This window comes from Sprattus sprattus (assembly GCF_963457725.1).
Source record: "Sprattus sprattus genome assembly, chromosome: 12".
NCBI classification, from domain to species: domain Eukaryota; kingdom Metazoa; phylum Chordata; class Actinopteri; order Clupeiformes; family Clupeidae; genus Sprattus; species Sprattus sprattus.
In genome coordinates this window covers 25463787-25475049 of record NC_137910.1, presented here as the reverse complement: position 1 = coordinate 25475049, position 11263 = coordinate 25463787, and the positions used below count along the sequence as shown (strand labels likewise).

The 11263-nt window shown below is 48.9% G+C and overlaps 1 protein-coding gene across 1 annotated transcript in view; it reads right to left on the bottom strand.

The window, feature by feature from the left end:
• Window positions 1-2390: 2390 nt before the first annotated feature.
• Window positions 2391-11263, bottom strand: part of cdc42ep3 (CDC42 effector protein (Rho GTPase binding) 3) — an 8980-nt gene continuing 107 nt past the window's right edge. Inside the window, exons 1-2 of the mRNA XM_080849186.1 lie at window positions 11049-11263; window positions 2391-4290 (exon numbers count right to left, since the gene is read on the bottom strand). The exon at window positions 11049-11263 is cut by the window's right edge and continues 107 nt beyond it. Of these exons, the coding sequence (XP_080705312.1) occupies window positions 3001-4062 (1062 nt within the window). The 5' untranslated portion in view covers window positions 4063-4290; window positions 11049-11263 and the 3' untranslated portion in view covers window positions 2391-3000. The remainder of the gene's footprint in view (window positions 4291-11048) is intronic.

Below are 11263 nucleotides of genomic sequence, written 5' to 3'. Positions count from 1 at the left end.
TCTCTTTCTTCATTGTGCGCTCGGACGTCAGCAAATTAAGCAATATCTGCAGAGCCCGGAGCTCAGGGTTTTCTTAGGTCACATGGGCATCCTGCTCCAGGCCTGCGCATAAAAAAACACAGCTATTTACTCTCATCCTGCTATATAAAGTCTCACTGGTATTTCTCTATTTTTTGCTCCAGGTTTCTGGGAAGACTTTGTAGTGTGCTCAGAAACAGGCGTCTGGAGATAGACTCAGCACAGAGGGTCAGGTGCAAGAAGAACACAAATGTTAAGGTGAAACATTGTTTAGATACCCAAATGTGACATCACACATTAGTTATAGAGGGGTACTTTTTTGAATACCTAATTTGAACATTTGAACACTCAACAGTACAAATGTTGAAATTGTTCCAAGTTTGGTTTTCTGCTTTTATGTGGCTATTTCCTAGCACTAGACAGCACGAGAGTTTCAAGCAGCGCTGGCAGCATTTGGAATGTATAAGTTCATGTGCACACGCGTTTCTTGCAATTCCTGAGCCTCAAACCGCCTCTGACCCTAGAACGTACATAGTGAGCCACACCGCTTTCCCAAAGACCAGAAAATACATGCATACCAGACCACGCCTGAGCACTTCTGGACACTGTTATTAGCACAGTAATGTAACATAGCGTGTACAAACACAGTCATTACCTTGATGGCAGGTCTCCACCTGAGCTCATCATCCAGTGGGATGGTCTGAGCAGTGATTTATATACCAGCGTTTACATCTTTCCCCCCAGAGGGACTTTCCATCAACTGGAGGACTTGCAGGAGCGGTCTCCAGTTTTGCCTGCCTCAATATGTACTCATTCAGGGGGGCCTTGGCAACACTTCAGGCAGGGTATTTGCCTCCAGAGGACCAGGAGTGTCTCATTATGGATGTGCAGGGTTGAATGATTTTAGGGGGTGACCACATTTAGACTACAAAACAACCAACAAATGCGGCAAATGTTTTGCACATGGCATTAGGCTTTTTAAAAACACATTCAGATGCACTCACATGGAATGTGGCATGCGAGTCGACCCCTGTGTTTACATCTTTCTTCCACAACAACAGCACGTAAAATCCAGCTGCATAAGAAAGGGAAATGAGGGAATTGTGGGATATGGTTTGGTGTCTGATTTGTGACACTTCAAAGCAAACGCAAAACACCCAGCACAGTGACATAGGCCTAAATTAAACACGCAGTAACAGTTTTGCATTGATCACTCGAGCTGCCTGCTTTAGTGTAGCTGTGTGAAGTGGCTTTAGAAATAGTCTCTCCCCAGTTTTATGCATTTCCACTCATTCTTTTATGACTAACTCACTAGACCAGTCTTAGTGCCTGGTGTTGTGCTGACCACCATATGACCAGTGCAGGGCAGCTGTAGTGGAGATAGAAGAGAACTCTCAAACAGGGGTCACTGGGACTACAGGCAGAGGGGAATTACAGCTGTCTGCCCCTTCCCCTCCCCCCACAGCCCCTCCCATGCCAGACACGTACACACATATACACACATACGCACACACACACACACACACACACACACACACACACACACACACACACACACACATACACACAAAGACAGAGAACCCTTTCAACGGTGCTGGGTCAACAACCTTTAATTACCCCAGACATAGGGAGAAGAAGATGCTCACTTGTGCTGAACAAACCTTGTCTGTGTACAATGCCACCCTCAAACTTTTCTCACAAAGTGTGGTTGTGTGTTTGTGACTCACGGGATTTGTCGGTTTGAATGTGTGTGTGTGAGTGTGTGTGTGTGTGAGAGAGAGTGAGTATGTGCATGTGTGTGTGTGTATGTATGTATGTACAGTATATGTATGCCTTTCTATCTCTGTGTATGTGTATGTGTGTCTGTGTGTGTGTGTGTGTACCTTTGAGTCTGTATGTGACCATGTTGGTGTGTGTGTGTGTGTGTGTGTGTGTGTGTGTGTGTACCTTTGAGTCTGTATGTGAGCATGTTGGTGTGTATGTGTGTATCCATATGTGTGTGATTGAGTAAGGGTCTGTCATGACCTTTGCCTTCAATCAGCTGATTTATGGTTATTCCTGTGCACTTGTGTTCCCACTCTGGAATGCCGGGAATGCTGCCGTCTCCTCCTCCTGTCCCGCACCCATCGGCCTGCAAACAAACGGTGCAGGCGTCTCGATTCAGAGTCGTGATGAACAGATCTGCCAGTCGGGCGCCCACAACAGGGCCGGCTGGCCGGGAATTGCAAGAATGCTAGGGGCGAGAAAGAGAGCCTTTCACACGCTTTAGACGCCCCTGTGACAAAGTGCCTTGTTACAGTGAAAACAATATAGCACTGGAATCTAGTTAAGAAAACATGGAAAAAAAACATCCTAAGTTTATTTCATTTTATTTGCCCCACAGAATAGCATAAGCATACTCAACCCTTTTGTAGTTAATGAAATAGTATAAATATGTACATGAAAACATTTGTTGACAAACTCTGGGAAGAAACAATCACACATATGTATATCTCAAAAAAGAAATATTATCATAGTGTTATATCATATTATTGTATCTGTGCATTAAAGCATAAACGGTGTCCACAATCAATGGACTTTCTACCTTTTTAGTCTAAAGTTGGGATTGGTTTTAAGCACACAAAACGACTTGTTGGCACTTAATTAGATCTCAACATAAAAGGCACAATGGCTGTGTTGTGTCCACCTTGTGTTAATGTAATCATGCAGGCCCTCCTCAGTGGCACAAGTGGAAGCCAAAAACAGACAGAGCCAAAAATAACTTCAAACAACACTCCATTAAAAGCTTAGGATGAGGAGAAAAACTCTCGAAATTCAAAAAAAGTCTTCCCCTTCCTCAAGTCTTTTTTTAGTTCATTTTCACCAAAGTCAAACGTCCATTTGCCATACTATTTTCCATTGCCTGGCTCCTGCCAAACAACTCCTCCCACCATGATTGTAGTCCATGTAATTCCCTTTCCTCTCTCGTATAGTCCCTGGAAGTTATGCCTTGATTCCGGGCTGGGGCTTGTCCATTATATTGAGAATGTCATCCAGGATTGAGGGCCCTAAGTCTAGTTCAAGTGAGAGCAGAGACCCCGTGATCAGGCTGAGAGACTCCTGGGAGATGCTCTTCTCCTTGGCCAGCTCAAAGTCAAAGTCACACATGCGGCCCTCCTCCACGCCGCTGTCTCGGTCCGCCCAGCCACCATTGCTCTCTTTCTCACAGAGGATGGTGTTGCCCTTGTAGAGGCCAAAGCTGTTGAAGTTGCCACTGCTGTTGTAGTTGTAGTTGCCACTGCCGTTGCAGTTACCGTTGCCGTTGTAGATGCTGTTGCTGTGGCTGTTGCCATTGATGTAAAAAGATGCTGGCAGCTGCCTCTTCTCGGAGCCGTTCTCGGTGCTGAGAACCTTGCAGACTTTTGGCAACGCTTTCTTCTTCACGGGCGGCGGCATCTCAGGAGTCTCCACCAGGTTGATGGTGAGGCCTGGCCTCTCCTGGTGGGCGGGTGGCAGACTCGGCTGGCGGCCAAAGGTGGTGATGGACTGCAGCAGCGAGTCGATCTGCAGGATCTCCAGGGTGTTGCCGCCAACGACAACATCGTCCACGTCGTCCAGGCCGGACGGAGGGTTGGGCAGCACCTCTAGCGGGCCATCCAGCACGTCGGAGGTGACGGGGAAGACGGCAGAAGAGAGGAGCGGCAATGTAAGCGCCTGGCCACTGCCGATGGTGGGCAGGGAGATGGCATTCTTAAGCACGGGTGACGGCGTCTCTGCGAAGGACGCATCCGAGGCACTGTTGGCCCGCAAGAACTCGCTGTGCTGGCCTCCGTGCTGCTGGTGGCGAGCCACCTCGCCTTTCCCTGGCAGCAGCTCAAAGTTGCCCTGCAGGAAGGACATGTCCCCGAAAGTGTCCCGCGCACCCCCTTTCCCTATGTGGATGGTGTGGCGGAAGTCCCCCATCGGAGGGCTGATCATGTCGGGGCGCAGGATGTCCCGCAGGCGAAACTTCTTGCCCCTCTTGGTGTGGTTGGTTTTCAGGTAGATGGGCGCCTTTGCCGGCATTGTCGTCTGTCCACCTGTCCGGAGACTGGGACTGAAGAATGAAAGTGAGGCCCTCCTGAAGGCGGTGACCCTTGCGCTGCGGTCAGGTCCTCAATGCTGAAGTCTCCTCTGGGAGGAAGGAGTTACATTCTCAGAGACGCAGAGGCCTCCACTGGTAAGACCTCCGCCTTCAAGCCCAGCGATCTTCGTCTTAGTCAGCAGCAGCCGGAAAGTGTCAAAGGCCCTCACCTACACAAACATAGGGAGAGAAAAGAAAACAATCAGACTGTTGGTTCTAATGCCCAGAAAAGAGAAAGCTCATACTGACCGGTACATTGTTCTCTACAGACGAATTTTCTCACAAGACTTTATTACTTTATTTGTCAAGGGCATATGTCAAGAGGCTTCAGTGAGAGAGCGAGAACAGTGGTGTCCTCTTGACTTTATTGGTTTCAGGGGGAAATGTTGCATTTGTGAGAACTAATGCCGTGGTCCAATGCTGCATTCCACTCAGCATTTACATAATACACACTTGGCTGCCTATGAGATGTTTGTTAGATTTATGGAGGATTCCTCGCTGCTGTTCTGATCTGTCTCATTTGATAAATGCCTCCCGTCGCTCGGAGTCTCAATAAAGATATCTTATTACCCCAGGCCAACACAGAGGGGAACTTAGGTCGGCATGAAAACGTCTGCATGCAATGCATCTGGAGAGTGTAGCATGTGTGTGCGTGCACACACACACACACACACACACACACACACACACACACACACACACACACACACACACACACACATGCTCTCTTTCTCTCTCTCGCACCCACACGCACAGACACACACACACACACACAAGACTCCTTCTCTCTCTCTCCCTCTCACACATGCACAGACACACATGCAGACACACAGACATAGAGACTAACACAAACACGCACAAACATTCTACCACACACTGCTTGCGTATACACACAGACACTTTGGCATGTGCATAGAATGACGCTTGGTCCTAGGCTGAGTGGGTAGAGTAGGTGAAAGAGCTGTGTGTGTGTGCGTGTGAGTGTGCGTGTGTGCGTGTGTGTGTGCGCGTGTGCGTGTGTGCGTGTGTATGTTGGTGCTGGTGGAGTGTGAGAGGGGGTAAGGGGCTCAGGCACTCGCCTAAAGCCGGCCTCAAGCCCCTTGCCCTCCCCTCCTCGGCTCCCGTTTTGCATGTGCTAATATGAAACAGCTGGACTCCAGATCGGCTAGGGGAAAGCACAGGGGGCTTTAGCGGGATAAGTGAGCGGAGGACTTTGGGGAAACGGCTACCGCCCAGACACGCGATGGGGCGAGAGAACGAGGAGACGAGAGAGCAGGAATGATGAGAGAGATGGATGGGGGTTAAGAGTAGGCAATGATTTGGAAGGAGTGACAGAATTGTCTGTCAGTCTGTGTTTATGTATGTGTATGTGTGTGAGAGTCTGTGTTTGTGTGTGTGTGTGTGTGTGTGTGTGTGTGTGTGTGTGTGTGTGTGTGTGTGTGTGTGTGTGTGTGTGTGTGTGTGTGTGTGTGTGTGTGTGTGTGTGTGTGTGTGTGTATATGATGGGGAGGAGAGTAGAAAAGGTTAGGTGAGAGATGGAGTAACAGCTGAAAGTAATCTTACGTCCATAGCTGATTTAGCTCTGTTAAGCCTAAATTCAGACAGGGCACATAATTAGACTTGTGGAATGCTATTAAAATGACGTGTGTAACATTTAGAGATTGTTTGGGACATAATGGCTCCAAACAATGTTGCCCCTTCAGCATGTTTGCCCTCCACCAGTTGAGGATAATAATGTACAAAGGAGATGAAGAAACAAAAATCAAGGAAACAAAAAAAAAAAAGATAAACGGAGCTGAGCCTCCGGAAGATAAAGAGTGAAAAATGGAGAGAGAGAAGGAGGTGATGAGAAATGAGAGGTAAAGTCAGAGGGAAGTGGTGGGGGGGGGGGCATGTGTACCTCACAGAGAGAGAGGGATGAAGAGAGAGTTGGAGGAAGAGAGAGAGAGAGAGGGAGAGTGCTCCTTGCCCATTTATAGACATATTTACTTTTGAGAGGTCTTTAAGCACTGACCCTCTCTGACAGGCTGCAACCCAGCACAAAAGCGACGGCAGGGCCAAGTCCGCTCAAAAATGTCCGCCTGAAAAAACATCCACATTCCTCCTGCAGAAGGACGCGGACAGCCTTCTACCCCCATCAGAACACACTCTCCCTTACAGCACTCAGGCCCGCAGTACCGTAGAGTTTTCACTCTGGCCCGCCAGGCACAGGAGGAAATAAGAAAATAGGGGAAGACGGAAGCATGTAACTCGCAGGCTAAACACAGACTGAAACTCAAGAGGGTTTGTTCTTCACAACAGTTCAAGGTCACAAAGAGAGGTTCCATCACAAGGTTTAAATCCAGTGCAACATGATGGCTAAACGTGCCCCAGATACCTGATGTTTTCGCTCGAAGTCTTATTCATTTATTAGAACTGTGAGGACATTAAAAATGGCAAGAAAAGGTGTCTGAAAAAATACACTTACGGTATATTACCATCAAATGAGCAATATTTACCATTACCTAAGCATCCAGTCATAATAAATGAATTTAAATGCATAGCCATTAAAAAAAATATAGATAAATGAATTAAAATACATAGCCATTCAAAAAACAGAATCTTCATTCATGTGCGTCATTCATTTTTCATCACATTTAGAGTTAAGGAATGTGTGTGCTGCATGGGAGGTTAATTTGGAACAACCCCTAAAGGGGTAATTCCGGACCGGAGCTGATCTCGGAGCTGTGCCAGATCCGGACCCATTCCAACCCTAGTCCATTCCGTAATCCGCAATAGATGTAGGGCACCAGAGACATTTTGGGATGCTGATGCTTTAATAAACCAGTCACTTGACTAACACCATGGGGTTATATATAGGCATGGCAAACACGATAGATGAGTGTGGAATGTGTGTGTGTGTGTGTGTGTGTATGACAGAGCCTGTGTGTGTGAGGGGGGCATGTGTGCACGCCTAACTCTGTTAGCCTGCTCTGGAGTGTTAAGCAGTGTGAGTGTGTAGGTGAGGTGTTTGTGAGAGGCTGGCTGTGAATCCCCAAATGCCTGCCAGCGTGTGTGTGTGTGTTTGTGTGCGCATGTGTGCATGTGTGGCAGTGTGTAGGTGTAGGTGTGCTGTATGTGTGTGTGTGTGTGTGTGTGTGTGTGTGTGTGTGTGTGTGTGTGTGTGTGTGTGTGTGTGTGCGCGCATGTGTGGGTGTGTGTAGGTGTGCTGTGTGTGTGTGTGTGTTACAGAGAGAGGGGGAAAGAGAGAGATTAAATAGGGGAGGGGGAAGACGCAGTGCAATCGGCAGTGCAGCAATCCTATCTGAGCCACAGTCACACAAGAGTGTGTGTGTGTGTGAGTGTGTGTGTGTGTGTGTGTGTGTGTGTGTGTGTGTGTGTGTGTGTGTGTGTGTGTGTGTGTGTGTGTGTGTGTGTGTGTGTGTTTGTGTGTGTGTGTGTGTGTGTGTGTGAGTGAACCAATCCTATGTGAGCCACAGTCACACACGAGTTAAGCCCTGCATCATGCTTCCTTCACTGCACCAGACATCTCTCCCTTCTTCTTAACAGGCATTGTCCCTCCATTTCTCTCTCGATTCTCCTGTAATTCTCTACACACATTTCCTCTATCACACGTTAGCAATCCCTCTTTTCCCCCAGCATACCGACCTTGGGTTGGTGTGCCTTCACAGACGGGTTGGGGGAGACAGGGAGATGCAGCTTAGGCAGCATGCTGCAGTCATGTCCATATCTCCCTCTGCTTATTTAGTCCCTCTTTCTCCTCACACTCTTCCATGCAATCTCTCTCTCACATTCCCTCCGTCTTCTCTCTCTCTCTCTCTGTCTATTTTTTCACACCCACTTTTTGGTCATCTCTCTTTCTCTCCATCTCCTTGTCTATCTCTGTCACACACACACACACACACCCCCCCCCCCACACACACACACACACACACACACACACACACACACACACACACACACACACACACATCCACACAGGCAGGCAGACAAGCACGCACAGGTCAATAGCGCAGACTGCAGTGGTCTGACCCAATTATTGATCACACATCCGGGCACACATCCGGATGGGCTACCTGCTGTGCCCAAGCTGGATCATTAGAACAGCCTCGGAAGTGCCAGGAGAAACACACACACACACACACACACTCACACACACACACACACACACACACACACACACACACACACACACACACACACACACACAGGTCAATCATTACAGATGAGATTATGCTGGTGTGAGTCTGTGAGACGTCTGGTTATTTCTCAGTCAGTGTTGCTTGCGAGGCACCGACACACTGATCTCCTGTAGGCTCAAGGTCACTGAGGAGCAAGGCACATGAGCGCACTGCTGCCTCAACAGTCAAAAGTGATAGCGAGGTGTGTGCACAGCATTTTCAGTGGGATTCAATACCACAATCTCATCAACATAGCTTTAAGGTAAACATATAAGATGACCGAGGAAGCATTCCAATGTTGTGAACTACATTCATGCTGTAGACCAACAAATCCAATGACAAGAAGTGCCGTCCCAAGTGGGGTGTATTTGAAGTGGAACAGGTGCAAGTTTGTTTAGGCTCTGTCCAAGGCCACGGATCTATATGTAGAGGGCGCTGCTGTTTTTGGCCTCAGCCCAGAAGGAGTGGCGGACTGGCACAGCGGCACACTTCACATCCGGCGGGGCGCCATGACGACGCCATTCCAGAATGCGGCCAACGGATTAATATTCATCTCCAGGGACTAAGAGGGTGGAAGGGAGGGAGGGAGGAAGGAGGGGAGGAATCCTACTGCCATTCTCTCCTTCAGGAAGTGCTACCGGTGTGCGGATTCAATCATCGAGAGTGCTGGATCAAGCCAGGGGGTCAGCAGGTCACGTCTACGCCCTGTGCAGAACTGGGGAGAGGGGTGGGGTTGGAGTGAGGGGCCCGTGGCGAGTGCCAACACAGACAGCCTGGAGCTTGGACCTGAGCCAGCATCTAAGATCAGCTCCATGACTTACAGCCATCAGCCATGGTGGTGATGGAGGACTCTTTTAGTAACTTTGGGGGGGGCGCCATTGGGCTCCTTGGGGCCCATAGGGCTGGGCGATGTGTGTGCCTATGTGTGTATGTGTTGGGAGTGCATCTGGGGGTGTCGTTGGATCTCGTCGCCAGTTGTTTTGACAAGGCCGGCTGTCACTGAGAAGCCCTTCTTTGAATCACGTGTCAGCTAACTGGGTCAGCGTATTATTAGAAAGGGGAGCAAGGGCAGTAGTCTAAACAAGTGCAATGATGACATTCTACAGTTTGCTCTCACTGTACACAGAACTACAGGGATGTGTGTGTTTCAGGCGAGGGGAGGGCTAGAGGCGTCTGACTGCTAGAGCCTTTCAGCGGAGGACGTTCAGATTAGCTCTGCGGCGGATCAGGCTTGGGTTCTCCTCCTGACCTATTTTAGCTGTCAGCCTTCTTTGGAGGAGCTGGACCACCCCGCCCGTCCCAGTTTAGCCGCCACTGTTACTCTTCCCGTTGGAGACGGTTTTCTTCCTAATTCCCTCCATCTGCTAGTTGAGGGATGAGGATGAAGCCTGCTACCCTCAGAGTGATTCTGGCTCCAGTCCACATTCCTTAACCCTAAACCTTAACCTTTTCCGTTAAAGAATGCACCCTTAAACAGACAAAAAATAAGATCTTCCCTTTTGAGAATAGGAAAAATAAAAGCTGATGCTGCAAAATACATAGTAATGCTAACCTTTGAAGCACTCTGTCCCCTTTACACACATTGGTGTGTACTTATGTTACATAAAGAACCCTTCAATTACACAAAGCAGCATGGCTTTTTCTCCCAGGGGCCTGAAGGATGGGCTGGTACTTTGGTGGAGTGGTAGGGTGGAGCAAGCTTGTGTGTGGGTGTGTGTGGGTGTGTGTGTGTGTGTTTTCAGTTCTCCGTTCTAAGCGCTGCAGTCCGCATTTATCATGTGTCATCCACCCTCTCCATCTCCCGCTGTTTGGTGTGCGCGGCTGGTGTTGTCCTTGGCAGACTCCTCTCAGGAAGCTGAACTGAAGGGGTGAGAGACAGTCCAAACAGAAGACATGCTAGAGTAGCATGCATGTGCGGCTCCTCTTCTCTTCTCCTCCTCCGTATCCCTAACGTTTTATGTTATTTTCCAAGCTGGAGCTGAACTCTGGTGAATTCCGGTGAATTCCGTGAGGGGGGCCACGAGGGGCCAGCACCGGAGCGAGGCTCTCCAGGTTTTTTTGGCAAGCATGTCGCCGGAGTCTTGTCGAAGTGAAAATGTGTCTCTTGAAAGTGGCGGGGGTGTCGGGTGGCTACACTCTGCCTGTTCAAGCCCTTGTTGTGCAGTGTAAGGGCATTTTTGCTCAAGCTATGCTCTCAGCCTTGTCGGACACACACACACACACACACACCCACTCACACATTTCACACATTTCTCACCCATATGCCAAGTGTAAATAATCCAACAATCCCACTATACAGCACGAGAGATAAAGCGCGAGAAACAGCCTGTGATTCATTCACTTTCAGACACTAGCTCACACTACACTTACTTACTAAGTCCTCACACACACACACACACACACACACACACACACACACACACACACACACACACACACACACACACACACACACACACACACACACACACACACACACACACACACACACACACACACACACATTTACTTTAAGACAAAGGGAACAGCTGTAGTCCAATCTCAGCTCAGATGCAAAAACACACACTTGCTCTTTTGTTTTAAACAGGCAACACACTGAAGTCCCACTCCGATGTCAGTAATGTAAGATACACAACCAGCATTAGAGCATGTTTGCTGTTCATGCCCTGTAATGAGAATGGAAGGCTGGTGCACTGGAGGCAGTAGCTCAGCCCTGGACTGAATGAAATCTGCTGGGGTTCTCTTACCTTATGCTGCTCCTCGAAGCTGATCCTGTTGGCTCTGTCCACAGCAAGCTGCTCTGACTGACGCTCACCGGCTCAAAATGAACTGGAGAGCGTGTGTCGCAGCCCACCTCCTCTCTCTCTCTCTCTCTCTCTCTCTCTCTCTCTCTCTCTATCTCTCTCTCTCTCCCCCTCTCTCTCTCTGCCCCTGAGGGTGCTCTTTTTAGAGGACGTCTGCC